This window comes from Eriocheir sinensis, chromosome 5 (genome assembly GCF_024679095.1).
Source record: "Eriocheir sinensis breed Jianghai 21 chromosome 5, ASM2467909v1, whole genome shotgun sequence".
NCBI lineage: Eukaryota > Metazoa > Arthropoda > Malacostraca > Decapoda > Varunidae > Eriocheir > Eriocheir sinensis.
The window spans coordinates 22,533,305-22,559,181 of NC_066513.1; the positions used below are offsets into that span (position 1 = coordinate 22,533,305).

Consider the following 25,877-nt stretch of genomic DNA (forward strand, 5'->3'; position numbering starts at 1 on the left):
ACATACTACATTGTTCTCTCTGTATCTACACTCCTACACTCACTTTTGTTCCTCCTCCTGTTCCTCTATTAACATCTGCTTCTCCTGCTCAACGATTTCTGTAACTCCTAATTCTTCTTTTCTTCTATATTTATCATCTTTTCCTCTCAAATACACTCCTTTAAAAATACACATACTAAGCTGTTCTCTTTGTATCTACACTCCTACACTCACTTTTGTTCCTCCTCCTGTTCCTCTTTTGACATCTGCTTCTCCTACCCAACGATTTCTGTATCTACTAATTCTTCTTTTCTTCTATATTTATCATCTTTTCCTCTCCTCCCCTGCATCTTTCCGCACTAATACTACACTCGAAGAAATTATTAAAGAAAGAAAGCATGCCACAATCTCACACTACGAGCATTACAGAAACCGCAAGTGGGTGATGCAAAACAGTGGATAAAACAAGATACAGAGTCATCATCATACATTATTACAGACTAACGCAGGATTACTTAAATGTCGTATTAGTAAATATTAATAGTTATGTGGCTAGATTGGCTTTTTAATCATTTTTAGGGCGGAGTTGGTTAGAAGTTTTGGATTTTCACAGTTTAAGGCGACATATACAAACTCAGCCATAAAAGGTTATACAAAAAAATAGAGAAATAAGAGAGAGAAAGGGGGAGCATGGAGATACGAGGAAGGAGGAAGCATCAAAACCAAGTAACCACACCTAGAAAAACAGGTCAAAAGAGGCAAATCATACGACGTTTAAAAATTCAGGCGCAGTGTACAAAAAGGGGCATTAGACGTCTGCCTGATATCAAAGGAGGAAATGATTGCGCAGATGTAAGAAAGTGTTGGCAGCGGAGGAGGTAAAATGTGGGGAGGAAGCAAAAAGAGGGAAGACGCTGACGAAGAAGAGAGAGACAGCGAGAAAAGAAATCAAGGTTAATCTTCCCTCTGGTCGATGACTCTCTTCTTTGATCCGCTAGTATTAATAGTGGAGAAAGAAGAGGAGGTAGCAGAAGAGCAAGAACAAGGAGAACAAAAGGGAAAAAAAGAACATCAAAAACAGGATGAACAGGAGACAGTCTAAGGAGGAAGAAAACAAAACATGAACAACGAGTAAAAGAGAAGAAGTAAGAGGAAGTAGAAGAGAACAATAACGAGGAGAACAAAGGGAAGAGGAGGATGAGGAACAGAATGAACAGCTTCCGGAGAATTAGAAGGAAAAGGGAAAGCAAAACAAGAACAAGAAGAAGAAGAAGGTAGAAGAACAAGAGCAAATAGGAAAAAAGGGAAAGAGGAAAAGCAAAACAAGAACAGGAATAGCAAGAAAAGGAAAACGAGGTGGAGGTAGAACAAGAACAAGAAGTAGGAAAAAAGGAAAAGAGGATGAGAAACAAGATGTACAGGAAACGAAGTATTAGGAGGAAAAAGAAAAACATGATAAGAACAAGAACAACAAGAAAGGGAGGAGGAGAATGTGCAAGAAGAAGAGGAACTAGGAGAACAAAAGGAAAAAGGAGAAAAGGATGAAGAACGTGATGAAAAGAGACGGTGTGGTAGGAAGAAGAAAAACAAAAAATATGAACTAGAAAAGGAAAGCAAGGAGGAGGTAGAAGAACAAGAACAAGAAGTTGAAAAAAAGGAGAAGACGATAATAAGCAACAGCATCAAAACTGAGACGCAGTGTTAAAGGGAAGAATAAAAGCAAAACAAGAATAAAAATAACAATAAAAGGAGGAGAAGGAGGAGGAAGATTAGAGGACCGAGGGAGAATAAACGAGAAAACCAGAAGGGCTTAAAGGGAAACATTCCTTGGAACTTGGACAAAAGATTTTTAATAAGAGTTTCAACAGAAATAAAAATATGTGAGTCCAGAGTTTTAAGTTATATAAAATGAACCTGGTACACGTTAGCAAAGGAAGAAGAGGAAATAATAAAGCTGTAAGAGAAGAAATATATTTACTACGGGATGGAAAAAACTAGATAGATAGATAAAAAAAAATAAGAGACATAGATAGAGATAGATAGATAGATAGACAGTTAGATAAATAGACAGATAGACAGATAGATATAATAGAAGAATAGTGAGAGTGAGAGAGGATGAATTAGTACTTTCTTTAGCTGAATAGGGTGCTAATAACTACAATTGCAATAGAAGTATAAGAGAGAGAGAGAGAGAGAGAGAGAGAGAGAGAGAGAGTGCAAACCTCTGAAACTAGGATGCAAAGGGCCACAGGGTAGTTGAAGCATCCCGACCCTACTTTCTCACCACCACCATCACCACCACCACCACCACCATCATCACCACCATCATCACCACCACCATCACCACCACCACCACCACCACCATCACCACCACCACCATCACCACCAACACCACCAACAACAACACTTATCTACCACTTAAATACTGTCACCTCCACCACTAGTCCACTACCCCCTCCTCCTCCACCTCCCGTATCGTCAGAAATAACTTAACCTTGACTGTGATCTTCAACGTTTGAGTAGTAGTAGTAATAGTAGTAGTAGTAGTAGTAGTAGTAGTAGTATTCTTATTCTTGTTTTCTCTTTTTAGTTTTTGTTCTTTTATTATTATTATTATTATTATTATTATTATTATTATTATTATTATTATTATTATTCAGAGAGAGAGAGAGAGAGAGTGCTTAGACTTAGAGAAAACTACCCAACCTTGCTATCACATGTCATACCCTTTCCTTTACCCCTCCACTTACCCCCCCACCCCCACGAGCCCCTACACTCCTCGACCCTTGAAGGAGGAACGAATATATATAGTCACAGCACTTTCACACAAGGCCATTACTACAACAACAAACCACCCAGCGATCATAAACGTCACAGCAATATTGACTCAACAATTAGTTTAGCCCCCCGTATAAGTAAGATAGAAAACGGGTGACCAGGGAAGGCAGTAGAGTGGATAGATAAAGTAGGAGACACGTGAGAAAAGTTAAACTGGATGGGAAAATGATATAAAAAAATGTTGAGAGGGAAGCAGAGAGATAATAAGAGAAGAAGTAGATGTAGAAGGAAGAGCAGGAAGAGGAAGGGGTGAGGGGGGACATAAGAACACAAAGAAAAAAAAATGAAGCCTCGGGGAAAAGAAAGTATGATGAAGGAGGAGGATCAAAAAGAGAATTAGGAAGAAAGAGTAAGGGAGAAATAGGAGAGAAGAGGAAGGTTAGGAAGAAAGTAAGAGGGAAATTGAAAAATAAATGGGACGTAAGGAGGAGAAGGGAGGAGGAGAAGCTGACATCCTGGAAAGGGGCAGAAAAAAAAAGAGGAAGCAGGAAAGAGAAAGGGGGAGCACGAGATATGAGGAAGGAGGAAGAAGGAAGGAGGAGGATCCCAAGAGAAAAGAACTAGGAGACCCGGTGGGCGTGAAAGTCCCGTGCCCACCCATCCGCCCACCTACCCACCCACATACCCTCTCACACTCACTCCCTCACCCACTGCCCGCTAACGACATGCCTCACACACAAGCCCACTCTTACCCACTCTCACACTTACTGATTGCGACTCATTCATCTTCAAGTGGCGTTGCCCTTCTCAATGCATAATGGAGGGGCAGGTTTAATTGGACAGTGCGCAGGTAAGCAATGTAAAGGCTGTTGACGGTTTTCTTTCTTTTTTTTCTATATATATTTTTTTTCTTTTAGTATTGGTACCTGTGTTAGAGGCATGTAGAGTTTGTTTGTTTGTTTGTTTGTTTGTTTGTTTTATCGAGCGACGGGAGCATTTTTTATTTTAGTATTGTTACCTGTGTTAGAGGTATGTAGAGTTTGTTTGTTTGTTTGTTTGTTTTATCGAGCGACGGGAGCATCAGAGAGAGAGAGAGAGAGAGAGAGAGAGAGAGAGAGAGAGAGATCCTAGAATTATGTACAGGGAAGATAAGCTGTCTAAGAGGTGTGCACAGACTAGTAAAGGGCGTGGCAGGTTTAGTTTAGATGTAGTGGATGTGTGGTTCGGCTAGCTAGGGTGTTGGGGGCTTGGTTATGCTGTGTACACTGTAGAGGGACCATGGTAGGGCCAGATTAGGCGAGTATGGGCGTGAGAATTTGTGTAGGCTGTAGAGGATGTTTGATTAGCCTTATCTGGGGTGTATAGTGGGTTTTGTTAATCTGTTGATATTAGGAGGCGTGGCCATGGTAAACTGTTGTGTGTAAGGGCGTTGATATATTGTGTAGGGGGCGTGGCCATGGTTATGTGAAGGGCGGGGATAAACTGTGTAGGGGGGGCGTGGCCATGATCATGTGAAGGGCGTCCGTTGATTGTGCAGTGGACGTGGCTATGATTATGTGAAGGGCGTCCGTCGATTGTGTAGTGGGCGTGACCGTGGAGGAGCAGGATTAGATTGTATAGGAGGTTATGTGTAAGGGCGTGGATAGATTGTGTATGGGGCGTAGGAATGGTAAACTATTTTGTGTAAGGGTGTGGATAGATTGCGTTGGTGGCGTAGGAATGGTAAACTATTTTGTGTAAGGGTGTGGATAGATTGTGTAGGGGGCGTAGGAATGGTAAACTATTTTGTGTAAGGGTGTGGATAGATTGCGTTGGTGGCGTAGGAATGGTAAACTATTTTGTGTAAGGGTGTGGATAGATTGTGTAGGGGGCGTAGGAATGGTAAACTATTTTGTGTAAGGGTGTGGATAGATTGTGTAGAGGGGCGTGGCCTTGGTTATGTGGGCGTAGGAATGGTAAACTATTTGGTGTAAGGGCGTGGATAGATTGTGTAGGGGCGTGGAATGATAAACTATAATACTTGTGTAAGGGCGTGGATAGATTGTGTAGGGGCGTGGCCATGATAAACTATAATACTGTATGTAAGGGCGTGGGTAGATTGTGAAGGGGGCGTGGCTATGATAAACTAAAACTACGGAATATAAGGGCGTGGATAGATTGTGTACAACGTGTAGGGGGCGTGGCCATGATAAACTACTATGTATAGGGCGTGGATAGACTTTGTAGGGGGCGTGTCCATGATAAGCTAAAACCACTGAATATAAGGGCGTGGATAGATTGTGTAGGAGGCGTGGCCATGATAAACTATAATACTGTATGTAAGGGCGTGGATAGATTGTGTAGGGGGCGTGGCCATGATAAACTATAATACTGTATGTAAGGGCGTGGATAGATTGTGTAGGGGGCGTGGCCATGATAAACTATAATACTGTATGTAAGGGCGTGGATAGATTGTGTAGGGGGCGTGGCTATGATAAACTATAATACTGTATGTAAGGGCGTGGATAGATTGTGTAGGGGGCGTGGCTATGATAAACTATAATACTGTATGTAAGGGCGTGGATAGATTGTGTAGGGGGCGTGGCTATGATAAACTATAATACTGTTTGTAAGCGCGTGGGATTGTGAAGGGGGCGTGGCCATGATAAGCTAAAACCACTGAATATAAGGGCGTGGATAGATTGTGTAGGGGGGCGTGGCCAGACTCCCTCGCCCTCATGCTGAAAAAAGTGGAGGCTGTAGAACAAAGGTGAAGGTGCTTATGACTAATGAGAGGCCTGCTATATGGATGGCCAAACAAAATTATTTCAGCTGTGCGAGGAAGGCCCTGGGAATGTTTCTATCCACGGGGCATTCTTTTGTTCACCAGTTCATTGTCTCTGGTCCACGTAAGAGTTCTTGTTGTGGATGGGATGCTCCAGTTATTGGTATTCGTAGAAGTGAGATCCTGCGTGATGGCTTGACGAGAACGCTTCCGCCATCTCAACCTGTCTCTACGCTTCCTCCTTCTCCCGTCCTTCCCTAGGTTGTTTGGGCGGGCTAGGTGGCCTTATTTGGTCGGTATAGGCAAGCTTTGTTGGTGTGGTTAGGTGAGGTTATCAATTATCAAAGTTTTAAATAATGGGGTCCGATGATATAATGGTAATCACAGGCAAGGTTTCCGACTGAGTAGCCTGGTTATATAGTAAAATATCAAGGAAATAAATTTAAAAGAAAGTTGTTTCGTCCACCTGAATGTTACGAATGTCGTTCTACACATGTATTCTAGAGAAGGAAAGTTAAATTGTTGAAGTAGAAGAAAGAAGAATGAGAGAACTTGAGAAGCGTAGCAGCACAAAGCAGTCACGGAGAGCTGGCGGCCTCCCTTCCGCTATATCTAGCTCATTCTGTCTCACCGCTGTCTGTCAAAATACAAGCCGGAAATAAGAATAAAACATCGTATGGCACTAGAGTAACTGTACAGACGATTTAACATAACACAATAGCCAAAAAACATGCACAATCCACGTTAATTAAAGACACAAACACACATTTCGCAGGATAGAAGCACTTGGCCGCTATACTTTAACCCCTAACTCTGCTAAACGCCACATTATGCTAATTCGCTTATGTCAGGCGCTTAGTCACATGCCCAAATCCAATGCAGGCGTGGCAAAAAACCTAAAGGAGAGGCGAAGGTGAGGAGAGGATGTGGGAGAGGGGCGGGCCTTGTAGGGAGGATCCGGGAGCAGGTAAACAGAGCGCTCAGGTGTGGCAGGCAGCGGCGGCGGGGCTACGTGCGTGTCTCTGGCGGTCATTCCTTCACGATGGTCAAGCTCACAGAGGACATGGTGGTGGCGCGGTCCAGGGGCTCGGATATACACAACGTCAAGAAGCTGAACTGCTGGTGAGTGGCGGGGAAGAGGCAGGTGTGTGGGAACGAGGGCGAGAGGGAGGGGCAGGTGTGTGGGACCGAGGGCAAGGTGTGTGTGTCTGTGTGTGTGTAAGGTTGAGGGAGCTGCAGGTGTGTATAAGGGAGACTGTGCAGCAGGTGTGTATGTGTGTGTGTGTGTGTGTGTGTGTGTGTGTGTGTGTAAAATATTAACAAAAGGACAGGTGTGTGTGTGTGTGTGTGTGTGTGTGTGTGTGTGTGTGTGTGTGTGTGTGTGTGTGGGATAGAGGGCGAGGTGAAGGGGCAGGTGTGTGTGTGTGTGTGTGTGTAAAATATTAACAAAAGGAGAGGTGTGTGTGGGGGATAGAGGGCGAGGTGAAGGGGCAGGTGTGTGTGTGTGTGTGTGTGTGTGTGTGTGTAAAATATTAACAAAAGGACAGGTGTGTGTGTATGTAGGGGGGGAATAGAGGGCGAGGTGAAGGGGCAGGTGTGTGTGTGTGTGTGTGTGTGTGTAAAATATTAACAAAAGGACAGGTGTGTGTGTGTGTGTGTGTGTGTGCAGGGGTAGGGAAAGGGGTTGATGTGTGTGTAAGGATGATTGGAAGCTTTAAATGTGTATATAAGAGTGACAAAAGGACAGGTGTGAATTTGCGTGTCAATGTCCATGTGTGTGTGTGTGTGTGTGTGTGTGTGTGTGTGTGTGTGTGTGTGTGTGTGTGTGTGTCCTCTCTTCCTCACTGCTGCCCACACATCCAGGTCTATTGATGGTGGTGGTGTGTGAAATACGATGGCTGCGAGTTATATCACTGCTGTCCTGACATACTAGAAGCACCAAGGGAGCAAAATGACACAGAAGCAATTAAAGGGCTCTCACTGCCAATATAAACTTCTGCAGTGCCAATAAACTTATAATCCTGTATAATGGGTGCTAAGAAATAACAAACCGGTGTGATTAGGCCTTTACCTGGTTTACAGTAGCTTATTGTCACAAAAATAACATTGACATTGAGTGTATGAGTCAAGCAGGTGGGTGAGTCAACACACACACACTTCCTGTTGTTAAGTCATTGCATGGCTACAGACAAGAACTGAAGGCTCAGATATTTTAGGAGCATAATAACCATTGTTGAATAAGTTTTTCAATACTACCTACTAGTTGTGGGCTGCCCATATACCTGTTGTTCGATTTTTAATGAAAAGTTTGCCTCCAACAGTTATTATGTGCTGTGTGTCATTTTTTTGTGGGTACAAAGACTTTTGTGAAGCATTGAGAAATTTGCATGATTAACAGTTCCTGAAAATGTTATTCATAAGAGGAAAAGTTCAATACAAAATAAATAGCCACCAGCCCCATAAAACACCCCAGAAGACAGAAGATACTATTAAGTTTTTGGTGGAGGATGTCAAATACCTTGCTGTGAGCCAGATAACCCATGAGAGGCAGATAAGGACTTATGAGTAGGTGATAAAGACTTACAAGTAGGTTATGTTGCAGTGTGTATTACTACGGACATTTCTCTCAACAGGGGAAGTGAGCTTTCTGATGTGTCAGTTGTGCGGAAGTTACCAAACGTGGAAGTATTATCTCTCAGGTGAGTAACGGGTGTCAGGTGTGAAATAACATTTCCATGTAATGACCTGTGACTGAGTCGCATCAACAAGAAGCTGGAACAAAATGTTTAGATTTCCAGGTTATTGTAAGTGATCCAATTATCTTTCTTTTTTTACAGTGTCAACCGCATTAGCACATTGGCTGACTTCCAGTACTGTGCCAACCTTCAGGAACTGTATATCAGAAAAAACAATATCGCAGACATAAATGAGATACTTTACCTACGCTCGCTCCCCAAACTCAAAAGTCTGTGGCTCGCTGATAATCCATGTGCAGAATTTGAACAGTAAGTATAGAGGAAGTTCCATAGGAAAACTGTTTTCTATAAAGGAGAGTGTGGTATTATTATTATTCCATCTTTAGTTTTCCTATTATTTAGTTATATGGAAATCACAGTTTATTGATCCGAGTGCCCAAAGATGGTGTGATGTGAATATGGTACAGTTAAATAATTTGATGATTTAGAGTTAATTTCGTGCTATGGTATTGTGTTGCAGGTACCGCCTCACTGTGCTGCGAGCGCTGCCACACCTTCAGAAGCTTGACAATGTGGCGGTGGATTCAGAGGAGGTGCAGAAGGCCATGGTGTGTGGGATATCTCTTCCCTCTTCGGGCAGGTGAGGACAGCAATGGTTGACACCTGTATACATCATTATTATTCCTGTTTTTCCCACACTGATGTACTGTGGCTCCCAGTGAAGGCTCTCGAGAGATGTGAAACTTATTGGTGTGAGATGCCTCCCACACTCTTCCCTCATACTCGAGGTAACACTTTGTTCCCACAGAGGCGGGGAAGAGAGGGAGATGCCACGCTCAAGCAGTGTGGGGGAGTCCCTGAAGAGTGAGTCCGGGGGAGGCAGCAGCCTGTCTGATTGCTCCCCGCCCGCCTCTGAGAGACGCTACTCACAGACCCATACCAGGGCATCTCAGCAGGTAAGACCCCACTGCCTCCCGGCTGCTCTGTGCTGTATAAAAGATGTATGTTATTGTTTCTCTCTTTTTAAATCCCTGTCATATGATTCATTATCTAAGAAAATTAGGGTGAGTATCCGTTATCTTTCCATGAGTCATTGTTTAGATCAATCTCAGGCGTGCATGATTGAGGGAAATCGTATTTATTATTTATATCATTATTATCATTATTATCCAATACACATGATATTGATGTTAGGAATAATTTGAATTTTTGTAGATGAATCAAGAATTTTTTATTCGATTGCATCATAATCATCATTATTTTCATCTTGTATTAGGTTTCTTTGAAATGTTCAGTTTACATAACTTTGTTGAAAGAACATTCTAGTGACATTTTCATGACTGTACCATTTATACCTTTGAGGCCATCTCTTATTGCTGTGTGGTAGGTCTTGTTCCCAGGTCCTCTTACCTTAAATAGCCTTTGAAACATTTGCCCTGAAGTTTCTCCATTATTGCTTCATCATTGCAAGTACAGGGTAGGTTATTACAGCATTCACCTGAATTGCGTACGTAATAATCACAAAAATGCACCAATAAGTTTGTCGTGATAGTCCCCACTAAATTAATTTCATCACATTTTGAACACCCAATCACACAGTCGTTGTGATTCCTTTCACTTTTAGCTCAACTTCTTTGATGGTTTTATATACAGTATTGATCACCATTGTTATTGCTTAACACTACAATCACTTTACACAGCTCATTGATGTTTAACAGAATAAAGCATCACATTTACTTATTGCCTGAACACTCATGACCACACGCAGCATGTTGTGGATTCTTGTAGTTTACATCAATATGAGCATGCAAGTGGTTATGTGATTTTTTTAAGATAACGTTTTTCAATCACAGTATCACACTTTGACAGCTGTTATGGTCATGTTGATAACAAGTTAGGAGCCGCTGTGTTGTCTGTCAAATCATACTCAAAAAAGGGATGATGGAGATGATATAGGTCTCAGTAATTATTTACAGTTCCTGAGTTCTTGTTTATCATATTTATCAATCCACCTTTATTTTGTATTTACTTCAAAGATTTGTTGGTTGAAGTGAATTCATAGTTGATTGATCACCTGTTGGTAGAACCAGAAATGTACTCAATAGGGGTATGTAGACATGTTAGACAGAAAAGCTAAATGTTGTAAAATCCTGAATGTTTTTGAGTTAGAGAGGAGCTGTTTTGAGGAAAGTGAATTGTGGTGACCCACCAAGAGGCTGGTGAGTACCCCACTAACATGAGACACAGTAGTTGCCTTCACCTTAACCCCTTCACTACGGCTGGGCCAAAACAGCGCCCCATGCCGTATCCAGGATTGCCACACGTGCCAAATTTCAAATGTCACTGTTGAATATAACAAGCTTTCAGCCATAAACTCAACATAATCATCATGTATTATATATGAAAACATGCAGAATTAAATGGTGCACATAAAGAAACTCACTACGGCCGGGAACGCCGCGCGCGCCAAACTTCAAATGTTGCTATTGAATATAACAAGTTTTCAGCCATAAACTCAACATAATCATCATGTATTATATATGAAAATATGCAGGATTAAATGGTGCACATAAAGAAGCATAAATTAATTGATAATTTTGAGACGGAAGCATAAATATTGAGATAAAATAACTCGTATATTGGCTAAAGTGAGCCAGGACGCAGTATGCGTGTCCTCGGATATGGTACGGGGCATGCGAGGACGCATTATACGCGTCCTCATGTTGAAGGGGTTAAATCCTCCATAGGTGTCTACAGTTTAGGTTCTCTGGACTGCTTCCTTCTCTGGGCAAATAACATGACATGAAATATCATATTTGAATTTGGCACAATATCCACAAGGATATTTACCAGTCTTATGTTTTTGTATAGTACGTATCCTTAGGCATGCTGACTTTGTATCAAACTTCATAATATGATAATGGACCGTATTGGCTTTACAAGCAGCTCCACACGTGGCCAGTCGGTGAACTGTCAAAGCAGTACTTTCCATAGAATTCAAGTTCTTACTAGAGTGCATCTGAGGCTGCCTCCAGGATACAGGGCCTTGGTACCGTCACCGCTCCAAGCCAACGACTGCACACACTTTACTCCTACCCGATTTCCTAACTAATATTTGACATGGAGAAAAACTGAAATCAGGTAGGAGTGAAGTGTGTGCAATCATCGGCTTGGAGCGATGGCGGCACCATGGCCGTGTATCCCGGAGACAGCCTCAGACGCACTCTAGTCTATAACTTGAAAACTCTATGGAAGGGACAGTTTTGAGTTGAGTGGCCACATATGGCACTGCCTGTATAGCCAATACAGTCCATTCCTGGCATACCAAGTCTGTGGCTGGCACAAATAACCATGTGCTGACACAGTAATTGAACAGACAAACAACTGAAAAATCTGATAAATTGTGGGCATCTAATAAAGCTTGAATATAACATTAATCTGATTTTTTTTTTTTTTTTTTTTTTTTTTGTATATATATATATATATATATATATATATATATATATATATATATATATATATATATATATATATATATATATATATATATATATATATATATATATATATATATTTATTTATTTATTAATATTAACACTCAATGTTAAAAACTTCTTTAAGTACAAATTGATCATGTCTACTATCAATATTTTCCATCTCTGCTCCGTTTTTTTCTTGTTCACTATTTCAGCTTGGTATTGTACTTTGGTTACTTCAGTATTCCTTCTTTGAAAATTGAATATATTCCTTTGAATAACTTTTTCCTATGTATCTTTTAACAGAAGTATGTATCTTGATTTTTTTTTCTTAGCTCTGCAACAATTTTGTTTAGTTTGCATGGCTTTCATTATGACAATGTTTTGATTTAGTTGTATGCAGATTTTTTTGTTTGTTTCTAATTTTGTAGTAAAATAACATTCTACCCCTAGTTCCATCACCTTCAAGATTCATCTTTGTATTCGTCTTATTCAACACTTACCCTCTCCGTCCTGTGATTTCCTTATACCAGAGAATGTTAGATAAAATTTTGAGTTATGGATCTGAATTAGTATTAAAATAATAGTGTAACAATTTGCTTTGTTTACAAATTTTGGAGAATACCTTTGATAAATAACTTAATGTAAATTTTTCTGATGTTTACAGTTTTGACTCAAAATTTGTTAGAACATCCAGCAAATTGTCACACAGCAGGTCTGTAGATGTTTGGGATGTTGCAGGATGTCTATGAGCAGTCCTTGGATGACGGCTATGAATACTCTCAGAATGTGTACGATGACGACGACGAGGAGCAGCCAGTCGCCCGCCGCCAGCAGGGTTACGGCCACTACGCTGCTGCCGACTCCGAACGAAGGATCTCCCAACACTCCAACCAGGGTTCCACTCCTCAGGTACTTACTTCCTGTCCCTTTCTGTGTCAAACTGACTTCACACAGCTATGCTTCTCTGTAGGAGGATGAAAAAGACCTCCTCCTGCTGATTCTACATTCTGTGGTGTTTTGTACCTTAGCTGTTATTGTTCTGTGCATGATGTGGTGGGTATGAATGTTAAAATTATATGTTTCTCCCTTTTTCTATCCTATGTAATCTTGATATATTCAAAGTTAGCTATCAACAGGGTGTGATGTAATTAGATGCAGTTAGGTAATTGGGGATTGTTAGTGTCTGTCATAAAATGTTTGATTATGGTAATTAAATGAAAGACATCAGAATGTATGCATAGATTCTCCCTTCACAGTGCTGGCTGCCAAGTGTTCCACGTGATGTATAAAAGTTATAAATATTATAGTCATGTTGTGTGTCCTTGAGTCAGGTTCATCTGACAGAACAATTACTGTAACAAGAATGTGTTTATTTGCAGGGTGTATTGTGTTTACTTCTAACTAGTTACTCACACACAGATGGTGATGGAGGGTCTTGTAAATATATTTGGTCTTGTTAACTACAAATAGTAACATAACTATCTAACAAACTTAAGTAGACAACCTGATACAGTCACCCTGCTGGGCAAGGCAGTGCAATACACAGCTAATACTTTTTCACGGCCATGCTCTTGGATGATTGTAGTAAAGTTTATAGAAGAACAAATAATCAGAACAGTTTTCATGAAGAAAATCTTTGTGTTGTAAAAAGTAAATGGGGATATCAACACTGGAAATTATGGTGCAGAATTATAAAAGAGGAATACTATGTTAAACACACTGCTGTGAGGCAAAGTAATGCTTGTGCACTGGGTCAACACTAAGGCACAAGTCTACAGTAGTGACTGGGTGATTAGCATCCGGGGTGAGCAGGGGGTGAAGGTGGTGGTGCGGGCCGAGGTACATGGTGGGTGGTGTGTACATTACAGCAGCATTATGGAGGGAGGAGAACAAGTCACCTGAGGCAGCGAGAGTTAAACTCATCAATAGGACACACGCAGTACACACGGAGGCTCCCCAACTCTCAGGTGAGGGCCACGGGTGCCACACACATGCTTGCTTTGGTTTGTCCTTGGATCAAGTTTCACCGTACTTGTTGAGAGAACTAACAAAGCACTGGCCAGTCCTGTTCAGTCACCAGCTTACTAACATGGAGGGGATTGCCATGTGTGCATGCTGTCCTTTGTGTAATTTACAGGAAAAATGAAAAGACACGAGTTGCAGTCAACTAGACTAACAAAGTGTGCCTTTGTGTCATGTTATGTGGACTGTTACTGTGGTCCCCATATGTTTGTCTCTTGTAACTGAACAGTTACTGATTTTTAGAAAAAAAGGTCAGTCTTGGTAGGATATTATGAACTCAAGCCTTCAGTGTGGCAGTCAAGCCCATAAACAGTGCACTTGCCCTTTCCAAGAGCACCCCATCCTCTGTGTGATGTCATGTTTTGTTTAGAATAAAATGTATTGTTAGTGTTTGATACAGACTTAACATGTACCTCACGTTAGTAGATACTGTACCCAGATATTAGAACCTCAGTTAATTGTAACTTAGGAAAACCTTGGGTCACAAGGCCCACCCACCCAAATGGATTACCTATCACACTCACTATAAGCAGGACTAAATAGAGTATGCTTATGTATAAATTTTATAATTTTGTGTGAACCATTGTAGCAGGTATTACTCACTGTCAAGAAACTAATTGATAGGCTCCAGTAGCATGGAATAAAAACAGGATCATTTTAAATTTTGATTGTCATTAGGTTTCTGACTTGTTTACAGACATAATTTACATATTTATTTCATAACAAATTTAGACAAAATTTCAAAGGTCTCTTCCATTTCTTGTGGAATAGTGTGGAAGTTGTCATTACATTAGCTTGTTATTAAAAATGATGATGTAGTATCTTTGAGGCAGCCTGATTCCAATGTGCCTGTTTAACTGTCTTCTTACTCAGCGTGTATTGACTTTAGACTCATCCCACTGTGCAAGTCTCTCTCTAATAAGGCACAGGAGGGTTAGAAAACTCCATCCAAATATTGGAACTGTTTTCAGCTCTACTTTCATTTCTGGTCAAGATAAAAAAGCAATTGTTTTTTTAGAAATTACAAATCTTTCATAGTGTCTTTCCCTCATAACTTTTCCCATTACAGATCATTTTATGTTTTCATTTATATATAATGCATAATTATTCTTTTCAGCTTGATATAAACTTTATTAATTGAATGGCTTTCAATAATTTCTTAAATTTTAATGTTAATTGCTTAAAAGATTGGTGCTTTGCCAGTTTTATATATTTATTTTCTTGCTATTGACATAATGAAGATTATGCTTATTTTTATGCTGTTACATATAATTTCTCCAAAGTACATCTATTTGTGTTCTTTATCATGCAAATCAAAAAGTCACTGCACTAATGTAAATAACAGGCCTCAAGTGGTTACCACAACGCCAACACAAATGGCCACTACTACCGAGGGGAAGCAGACAGCAGGGAGCGGCACCATCAGGAGGCTTACTACCAGCCACAGGTCTGCCATCCTTGTCTCACCTTCCTAAGACTCCCGCTGGTGCTGGTACTACTACTTCAGTCTTACTAATGCCACAGCACTGAAGATACTCCTCACTAACCCTTTCTTCCATATCTTGAAAGCTTATTAATACACTTCCATGAGTTCTGTCACAGGTTCACGTACTGTATTTGTATGAAAAGTTTTTCGTTTGTGTTGGTTGGGGAAGGACTAATGTTGGTGAGCTGTCATTTATCATTTTAGATAGCCAACTGTACTAGTGTCTTTCCCCCCATCCTCAGCAGATTTACTGTGTATATTTGGGAACAGTAACCTATGGTGCAAATTATATTACTATGTAATGTGTGTAGTATATTGCATAGAAAATTGTTACCAAAAGCATTTTTATAAGTTTATTTTCTTAGAAGTAGACACCGTGTGAATCCAATACTTCTGTCTCATAACAATCATGCATGTGTACTATGTGGCACAGAAGCATGTTGAGTCAAGTTGTCAATGTTTAATTGCTCAAGTAGACAACACTGAGGGTCCTGTAAGTGTGATGAGGTGCCGTGCCAGCAGTCTGTGAAAATTTGTAACCATCAGTCAACTCCACCATCTCCTAGATGGCCATGGCAAGAAGTCTTGTTGTGTGTGTGACATTACACCAGTAGCAACATTTTTTAAGGATAATTGAATTGTTTGCTATATACTTTAAGATTTGTCACGTAGAAAATTTACTGAATGTGGCCTCAAGTTGTCAACCATAGTAGGAAAGTAGCAGAAACTGTTCTTAAATGAGTTGAGAGAATGAAAAAGGCCAAAAATTAGGATTTGCATATTAGTGAAGTAGATTGTGAGGATGGTAAATGATAGCTTCTTTTTATGAGAAGGACTTTGCTTTGTGTGGCCTGATCCACAATGTGGTTTTATGCTTTTTCTTTATATGAGATCATTTTTATCATCACCACATTTATTATCATCTCTTGGTTATGATAAAGATCTCAGCAACAAAGTTGTTAGATAAAATATTATGGACTGCAAAATAAGCTACCTCAAATAGAGTAAACAGTTACACCTGCAGTGCTCTGTAGTAGTGTTGGCAACATTAGTAAAGCATCATTCACTGTGTTACAGAGTCCATCACGCCGCAACAGCCAGCTGGTAGCAGAGGAGAACCACGGCGACACTCGCGGGTACATTACAACACCTGAGTCCTCTTGCACTCACAATGCTGACAATGAGTACGACTCACGCAATGCTAACTACCTGAGCCGGGAGGACACGGCTCCCAGGTACACCAACGGCACTAACAACTTTCCCCCCACCCCAGATAATTCTGACAACAGTGCCACTAACAACAACCCACAATGCCCCCTTCAGTGAGTACACCCCTGTCGTGCATGGTGACTGCTGCACCCACCCACACCCTCCCACCCATCCACCTCCCCTGCATGGGATCCGTGACTGACTGCATGAAGCCGAGCCACATCCCCGTCCGGCCTGGTGGTGGCGGTGGTTCGCTCGGCAGGCTCTGTGGTTGTTGGTGGTAGAGTGTTCTTCATTGACTGCATTTTGATGTCTTCCCAGTGCTGTTCTCTTTCCTTGAACATTTTACCCTAATTCTCTCTTTCCTCTGTGTATTTTGTTGTCATATATTAGGTAAGATTTTATTTGCTGTATTATGTGGGAGTTGTGGGTTTTACTTTCTTATGTCCACACACACCTTGTCAACCTTTTACCCATTTCCATAATAGGCAACAGGGAGTTCGTCAAAGTGCAGATTATACATGTCAAATTTAGACAATATGTGGGGTAGTCAGTAATAGAACTTATGTTCCCCATCCATAAGCCTCTTTGACTATAGATTAGCAGTAATCAAATTGATTACAGCTATAAAGTTTTTTTCAGTAATACTGTTACATCAATCTATCATTAATCTCCTTGTCATCTAATAACACAAAAGAGTCATCAGCAGTTTGTGAATCAGAATCCAGGCTTACAATGTTGTTGGAGGAGATTACAGCATTGTAAGAGCTTAGTGAATCCTGGTCCAGGGTGTTTGACGACTATTCTGTCAAGATAGCAACAATCAAACATTAGCCAAGATGCCCTGAGACACTTCCTTCCAGAGAAACATGTATTATTGGGAAGGATCCAAATGTATCCATTTTAACTTTCCATTATTGTTAAAAAGTTATTATAGAAGTCGTTGTTGGTAAGACCCATTATATATAGACAGATATTTAGTGAAGTGTGAAGTCCATCATGGAGACAGGACAAAGAATGGACCAGCATTTTAACTTGCCTGCTTGTAGTTGTTAGAGCCGCATTAATGGAAGTAGTAGAATACTAAATCCCCTTGAATGGGAATTTCCTGCCTCTGTTCTTTGTTTCAAAAAAAAATCTAAGGCAGACAATGAATAGTAAAACAAGTGTGAAAGAATGTTTGTAAAAAGCAAACATGTGATAGATGTAAGAACCTAAATGTCCAGACCTGTACACTTAGAAAGGGAGAATTAGAGACTCATTTAATCATCCCCTTTCTGAGAAACTTTTCATTTCACTAATAGGGCATCGGATTTTTTTTTTTTTTTTTTTTTTTTTTTTCTATGCTTATAGCGCCAGTAGGCTTGCTTGAGAGGCCTGGATGGTATTAGGCCCCAGCCCGTCATGGCGCAGGCAAGTGTTTATAGTGGCGCCATCTTCTCTTGGAAGAGTATAGAGGGAAAGATACGCAGATATTAGAGAGCAGGTTTTATCAGATTCATTGTAAAGCAGAGGAATAACTTTTCAATATTAAAATGCAACTTGAAATAATAATGCCATTAGCACTAATATGAAGTAGAACTGGCTTAAAGGTTTCCAAGTTTACATCACTTACATTGATCTCTTACAACCAGTGTAGTTCATTCCATGGGTAGTTTCATACCTCAAGCATTTTAACATTTTTCCAAGCAAAACAATACTGACAAGTGAGTGCAAGAATTATGTAAGAATTCAATAATTTTAGAGGTGGTTAATATCTCAAGTCTTTAGCTGGACTCATTACCACTCACATATAAAATGGTGTACTTGTCAAGTGCTGCTCAGCCCCTTGATGACCTTTGTGTTGCCCCCTGACAGCCGGCGCTTCAGCCAGGAGCCCCGTGACCACCGATGGGTGAGTGGCTTTGTCCAGCGTGTTGAGGTGGTGCTGCTCCTGTTGCCTGGCACTGTGATAACATCCTGTCCTATAAGTATTGAGAGAAATCTTTTATTAAAGGCCCCTAGTTCTGCTTCTCCTGCCCTGCACTGTGATAACATCATTTTGTCTGATAAGTATTGATAGGGGGAAGATTGCATAGAAACCTTTATTATGCAGGCATCATAGTTATTGTGTTTATGGGTGGTCTTTGAGGGAGGAATTTTGTCTAATATTTTAACTTCATCAAAGGATGGAGGGAGTTAGTGTGGTTCTTTACTAATGCCTTGGAGGTTAGTTATATAAGAGGAGCATATGCATTGTCAAGATGGGAGGTTCTATTGATAGATTAAAATTCCCTTAGATAATTCCTTTTGCTAGATAATAATTTATTGAAGATACTTAGGATGAGAAGGGTGCCTCCATGGAGATTTGCCTGGAGGAACCCCCGGGCTTGGCATTGTAGTGTGTGCCCCCCAGCTTATGCCCCCATTGATTGATTGCCTGAAGATTTCTTCTTATGGCACATAAAAAAATACAAGTTAGTTTAATAGCTGCCTCTTAAATATATAGATGTTTCCAAGATAATGCATGTATAGTAGCCATAGGCTGGAGAGACCTGGAGCTTCTGCTGTTCTCACTAAGGCTGCACGTAGGTCCAGGCAGGCAAGCTTTACATCTGTGCTGATATTTAATAGTCATGGAAAATTGTCATATAAGTACACAGCATATACCAAGGTCATAAATAGTTCAATTATGTGCTATACCCATCACTGTCTATGAACCAGGGCTATAAAAAGGATGTTTTATGTTTCATGAAGTGTGATGATGAACGGGAGCGTGCCTACAGCCGTTCCGATGGCTATGGCTACTCCTCACCACCCTCAGAGGCACAGCAGCCTTCCCCAGCAAGCTATGAACAAAGAACAGTGTCCCAGGATCCTCGCTATGCTAAGGTAAGTACCTTGTTAAGTGAAGTACAGGAACTTTAATTTAGTATTAGCCTCTGTGGTTTAGTTGTCAGCTTGCATGGCTACTACTCCATGGGCCTTGTTTTGAGTCCCGGCCTGGGCAGTCAATGTGCAGCTCACTCAGCTGTTCATCCTCCCTTTTGGGCTGGTCGATAAATGGGTACTTGGGGAAACTTGGGGAAGGTAAACTGTAGCAATTCCAGATTTCACATTGGCCCATGTCCCAGAGTAACTGATGCTTACCTACCACAGGCTCGAGAGCCATGAATATAGCCATGAGGACACGAGTGTGATCTGTCAAAGACAAGCCATGTTCAGTGGCTGAGAAAGATGGGAAAAGAATAATAAAAAGCAATCTTCGTTAAATGAATTTTCAATTTTAATAATGTGAATATTCATAAAACAGGAGTAGCCGGTATTGCAAATACACTCTTCAAGTTTGTTGGGGCTCTTTTTATGAGCGATTCTTCATTATATTTGATAGCTAGATACATTGCCCATTAAACTCATGTTTTATTGCTAATGGTATACAATCAGTTTTTGTAAGGAATGCAGCCTAGTTGCATTTTGAGGGATGCCTGTATAGTGACTGGAGATAAGACAGAGGAAATAGATGATAAATAAATAGTGAATAATCATTAATCTGGTCAGCACTCTTATTTCAATATTCCTTTTATGTGGTGCTGTGCAGGGGGAAAACAACAGAACAGTGCAAGCATATTGTGACAGTGCTTACCGACGGGCTGAACAGCAGATGGATTCAGCCACCCGAGCTGTGTCTTCAGAGCGCTCCTCCCCAACCAAGCCATACCCTGCCCGACCAAAGACCAGGGTGAGTTGTAGAGCCTTATGTTGACTGGAAAGGTAGAGAGACTTTGCAGCTGTAAAGCAAGGGGACAGTGAAACCTAAATTAATAATAAATTTTTAATGGTTCCCTCAATGTGTGATGTATTCCACAAGGTGATCTTTCTTAATATAATTGTATCTAGTTTTGTATTATTGCTACTCTACCTGATTTATGAGATTAATAGAATAGAGTAGAGAGTAAGTAGAAATAAAACCATTATGGTTTCCTTTTGTTCCAGAATGCCAATTTGCTGTCAGCTGTCCTTTGTCTGGTTAAGGAGCTGGACTACACCAGCTTGGAGGTGGTGGAGATGGCGGTGCGTTGTCGTATGGAAGAGCTTGATGACTGAGCATGCAAGTGAAGCGTTCTTTCTCATTGTTGGTCAGTGCTTTGTCTTGCTTCTTGGGGTTGCTTGAATTTAGGGTAGCCCCTGGAAAAGCATGTGAAATCTGTGCCTAGCAGCTGCAAGGAATACCTAGCAGGTTTTTATATTTTAATAAATTTACGAACCTCTGATTTTGTCATGAAAAGAAGAAGCAAATGGTACTTAATTTTCCTTTATTTTTTAGGTTGATTCCCAAACAGTTTATAGTTATTATGAAACAAATGTCATTTTGGTTCACATTGTTTCTATTATGCAGATATTTATTTTATATCCCCAAGATGCAGGCTTCCAACTTTGATCTGTTTTGACCATACTAGTTTGACAAGGAATCTCATACACTAACTGGTGAAGGATCTCTCAACTCTAACAAGGAACCTTTAGAGCTGCAGAATCTCTTCCTGGAGTGCAGGAGCTTTCTCTAAGCTGTAGACAATGTAGGAGGTTACTGGTTTATGATTCTCTTGAAGCTTTAACATTATGTTCACTCATAAAAGTACCTTAATAGATCTTTTTTAAGTTAACTGTAGTTAATACATTCTAAAGTTAAGTTATGATGGTTTTTGTTAACAGTACTGGCTGCACACTGGTTTTTACTGTCAGTTTATATTTTTTTTATGTTCATAATTTTCTCATGTACTAAGCAGACAAGGCTGGTGATAAAATAATTTCTTGAGTTCACAGTAGTTGGTGATTAAGAAAGGAACTCCAAAGTGGGAAAGATGAAAATTGGATCTCCAGTTTGACACTCAGCATGTGCATCTAGGAGGATCATATTTCAATGAAATGCATTGAATAGAATTCTAAATGTGGCAGCATGTACTGTTTTCTCATGATTGTTCAAGGAAACAATAAGGAGAGATAATGTATAACACTTTTGTCTGCAGATTGAGAGGATTGTGCATTTGAAGTTGGGCTCTAATGTTGTAGAAGGGAAGGTGTGGTGCTAAGAGCCATTTCTCTATGTCCTTGTACAAAGCAACATGGGAATATTACAACAAAATATATAACGTGCATCCAAAAACTATGTAAGGTTCTGTATAAGGTTTTGTCCCTTAGGAAGCTGTTTTCCACGTTTTATCGTCCATATGATTTGTTATTCTATCCGGCCAATTGGAAGTAAGAATTTATACACTACTCTAATGATTATATAGTTTCAACTCAAGTGTGCAATTGCTATTTTAATTTATACTTCATAAGTTTGCAATAATATATTGTCATCTATTTTATTGAATTTTCAGAAAGGTTGACACATATAATACTCTACAGTTTACTTGTCAGTTGATGTGTAGCCTGAGCCAGACTTTGAGAGTGATTTGAAGAGTGGAAGTCTCCATCACTTGGCAAGAGAGAAACTAGAAGGCTCAGGCTTGTGTGCTTCAGGTGAACACCACAAGTGTATTACATTGCTCTCGTCTTGTATCAAGATTAAAAGGTATATTTTATCTGGATGTTTTGTCTTAAAAAGGTGATATTTTACTGTACCAGTGTCTGTTTTAGTGATAGACTCTTGCCCTGTGCTGCTGACCTAACTGGTTGTTTTGTAGGTTGTAAGGATTCTACATTGATAACTTGAATATTGTGGCACCAGATATTTACTTTCTGCACTTTATCTCTTTTAGTTATATATGATTCACTGCAGACCTTTTTCTTCTGTCTTACCTTTAAATTCTAAGACGGTTTTGACAAAAAGCATTCTTCTACAGAGATATGAAGTCAGATGTATCACATTTACTCTTTGTGCTAGTAAAAGTAAATAGTATTCATGTCAGTGTGAAGTTTGATATAGGAAACAAATACTAATCTAATATGTTTTAGATCTTGTAGGAAAAGTAGAAGGAAGTAAGAGAGGAAAGGAGAAAAAATGCTAATGGAGAATAATCCATAGAAAATGGACATGACATGTAAAAACTTCACTTGTTTAGACTTCAGCTTTAATCTTAATTCCCTTTATTTAGTATCAATCATATTTTGAATTATATAAGTTAGGAAAGGAGGAACCAAAATTTCTGTAGACTGTGCAATCATCCATTCTGTGTCTAAACCAACAAAGAGTATTCAAGTAACCCTATCAGACCCTCCCTCTAGTAATGTCATGTTAGTGCTAGATACAATCAATGGATCAGTCCAGATAAATCTGTACTTGCAGGAAACTTTGACTCATTTTAAATCATCTAAGTCTGCAGCAGTATTTTTCTAATTTAGTATTCAAATATTTTCATCAATTAATTAATAATTAAGAAAAAAAACTTGACTAATGCATTGGAAAGTGTTTACATTAATCAAGGCTACCAAGCATTCAGCTGTTGCAGTTTTCTACCCTAACATACAGTCTTGATTAATTCCAAACTCTTTATTTATAAATCAGCTTTATGTTATCCCTTTACTGTTGTAGTTATTACCCCCCCAATTTTTTTTTTTTTTTTTTTTATTTATTTATTTTTTTTTTTACAAAGTTTTCTTGAAGCTGTTTATCAATATGAGTTGGGACCATGAATGTGAGAATTTCATTTGTCATGTTTTATGCAAAGTATGTATAGCAAGTTGCTTTTATAGATACCATGAACTGAGGACTTTATGAAAGAACTTTTTTTAGCATTGTTCTACATGCAATAGTTTGGTTCAGTTATTGGCAGAAAATTTTAGGACATATTTTCCATAGAAACGACTTATGTTACAGAAAAGCTCTTTAGCTTACTACTCGGTGCTTCATTGGTGTGTAGTCAACGAAGTACAGAAGACATACAAGTTGCAATATGCATATAACCTTAGTTCATACAATTGTAAGTGATGGACTTACAGTTGAAGGAAATAAATTCAAGGAAAATATGAATTCATGTGTTGGTTGAATTTCAGGTATACATTGTTGTGCATTATTAGAATCTAAAACCATAATAGATGGAGCAAAGAAGACAAAAAGTTGCATTGTTGTGGGAAGACTTCATTGTGATGAACAAACTGAAATGAAATGGATATGTCAAGTAGAAATACCTATTTTATTTTATTTTTACTTTGACAGTCTTGATAATTTCTTTAGTAATTGTATTTGTGACTATCATAATAGATTAGTACCCAAATTATTCTTTACAAGGATCAAGGGTAATGAGATAATATTTCTCAGTAGGGACAGTGATGTGAAATTACTCCAAGAGTTGAGTGATTCCTATGTTTTAGAATGTTAGCTAGACCTGAGTCACAGGGCCAGTCACAATAAACTTCCCCTGGAGAGACTGGGCTGTGGCTGTGGAAGGGGCCATGTTTAATGAGTTCTGCTCAGAAAAAAGTCCATCAATAGAATATGCTTTTTGCTTATCTCATTAGATCTTTAGATAATTTTGTTAATTGTTTCTCTTGTTTTATGACAGCAAATCCCTATTTTCTTTCAGCTAAATAGATTTTATTCCATAAGAATTAAATTTGTTTGATTAATGAGATGTGTGAAAACATAGAAATAGGTTAATGTGATTTAAAGTTTGGTTCAAATTTCATTGATCCGTAATAGGTTCCTGTATTTTCGTATGCATGTTGCTTGCTTACATCGATGAGTGAACAACTTATTGCTGATGCAGCCCAAAGTGGTTGATTTGAATATTGATTAGTCTCATCATTTTGAATGATGTGAATTGTTGAAAATATTTATATATTATCACAACTGTGGAATGTATAATTTTATGGATTTTTTTTCATACTAATTCTTAAGATACAGTGATACTGAAATTAAAGAAGAAAACTGCTGTTCCTATTCAAATCAGTGACAAAATATACATTGGTGTTAGGTATCTACTTTATTAACTACATCAAATATAACTAATTCTTAAGGAACGTCCTGCCTGTTCTTATAGATATGCAGCATTGGTGTCAACTTGAGGGATGGTGCCAGGCCAGCCCCGTGGTGGGCCTGAGTTACCCTCCCTTCACAGAAAGAGAAACTCAGATGTGAAACTTGAGTTACTTTATTGTAATCAAAACTTTTCAAAAATCAATTCTTTATTAAATTGTTATGTCCTTACATTTTTACTTATGTTTAACCATACTGTTTACTAATTATATTAGTGTATGGTAATTTTTATTATTATGGTTATTATTATTGTTAATGTTATTACATGTTTAATGCAGTAGAGTCACCTGAATCTTAATAATTTTTCTTCTTTGTCTCAAACCGGGTCGTGTGAGGAGGCAGCGGGGCCACACCGGCCTCAGTCAAGAGGATGCTGAAAAACTTTCTCTTACCTGTAGCAAGTTTGATCTGTGATTTTATAGTGTAAGTGGTGAGAACCGTTATCATGAAGAGCATGTACAACTTAGCTGACTAGCCGCCACACCCGCTTCTAGTGTTTGGATTCTGAATACAGTAGAAGGGACAATGTGCATTTTTTATTTTAAAGTAGTGCATTATTTATTACCATTGAATTGATATACATTTTTTTTTGCAAAACAAGGAGGCAAATGCTCTCCACCCTTGGTAGTCATGTATATTTGGAGCATTGTGTCGAGTTATTTTAAAGATTGCCAGTTGCTAAAGTGTATGAGTGGCGAGGAGCTCCCAGGAGGAGGACCACAGCCTAAAGTTTTCAACGGAGCCTCATTGGGCACCAAGGGAAAATATTGGAAAGATGTTGGCATGAAAGACCTCCACAGTGCACCCTTGTTAGTTGGTGACATTCATAACTAATCATTTAACAAACTCACGATATCAAGAATCTCTTTTAGGGAAGTTACGTGGTGGGCTTACAGCAACATTCGTAACTTTCAGGTTTTAAGTATCCATTAAATATGTATTAATGTAATGCTGGTCAAAATAATCGTGAATAAAACTAATATTGGCTGTATTTATATTTTTATCTCCTTGAGAAGTGCCACAACCTTTTCTGTTTCATTGAGTTTCTTTCCAAATCATATAAAAACAAGTTATGATTCAGTACATTGTGGTTTGCATTGATTGCTACCTGAAAAAAATATATAATCCATTGCAATAAGATTGATCAAAGTTTTGCAGAGGTGATGAGTAATAAAACAACTTAGCCTAAGTAGATAATGTAAAAACAAATGAAAAAGTAGATAATGTAAGAGGATTTTTTTTATTCACATTATTTACTTGCGCATTTATTTACTACACAACACTCGCTGATAAACTTTCATATGCAAATACATCCACCGTCCATAACGAGAAAGTGTAGGCCTAAACTTTCTCAGATGGACAGGGGTCGGAAATTATGTTAACACAGGTGGGCAGGCAGGTAGGCAGATCGCGGCGCTTTTATGCAAAGTAGAAAACAACAGCCGGTGTCGGGAGGTGAAAAGCGAGCCATATGATGTAAGTGACAGGTGTTTGTTTCCATACACACGCC

General features: G+C 39.3%; 1 protein-coding gene across 12 annotated transcripts; it reads left to right on the plus strand.

Moving 5' to 3' along the window:
• The first annotated feature begins 6,458 nt into the window (after positions 1 to 6,458).
• LOC126985306 (dynein axonemal assembly factor 11-like) lies at positions 6,459 to 25,356 on the plus strand. 12 transcript variants are annotated; one of them, XM_050840022.1, is made up of 13 exons: positions 6,460 to 6,643; positions 8,155 to 8,220; positions 8,359 to 8,526; positions 8,738 to 8,857; positions 9,026 to 9,173; positions 12,435 to 12,605; positions 13,565 to 13,663; positions 15,064 to 15,165; positions 16,282 to 16,526; positions 18,271 to 18,307; positions 19,150 to 19,284; positions 19,991 to 20,131; positions 20,386 to 25,356. In XM_050840022.1, the coding sequence occupies exons 1-13, from the start codon at positions 6,564 to 6,566 to the stop codon at positions 20,494 to 20,496; spliced, it is 1,623 nt and encodes a 540-aa protein (XP_050695979.1). In that variant the 5' UTR covers positions 6,460 to 6,563; the 3' UTR covers positions 20,497 to 25,356. The 12 variants fall into 12 exon arrangements, with proteins under 12 accessions (XP_050696038.1, XP_050695979.1, XP_050695990.1 ...); XM_050840033.1 differs by having other exon boundaries at positions 13,568 to 13,663; XM_050840044.1 differs by having other exon boundaries at positions 12,480 to 12,605.
• Positions 25,357 to 25,877: the final 521 nt, after the last annotated feature.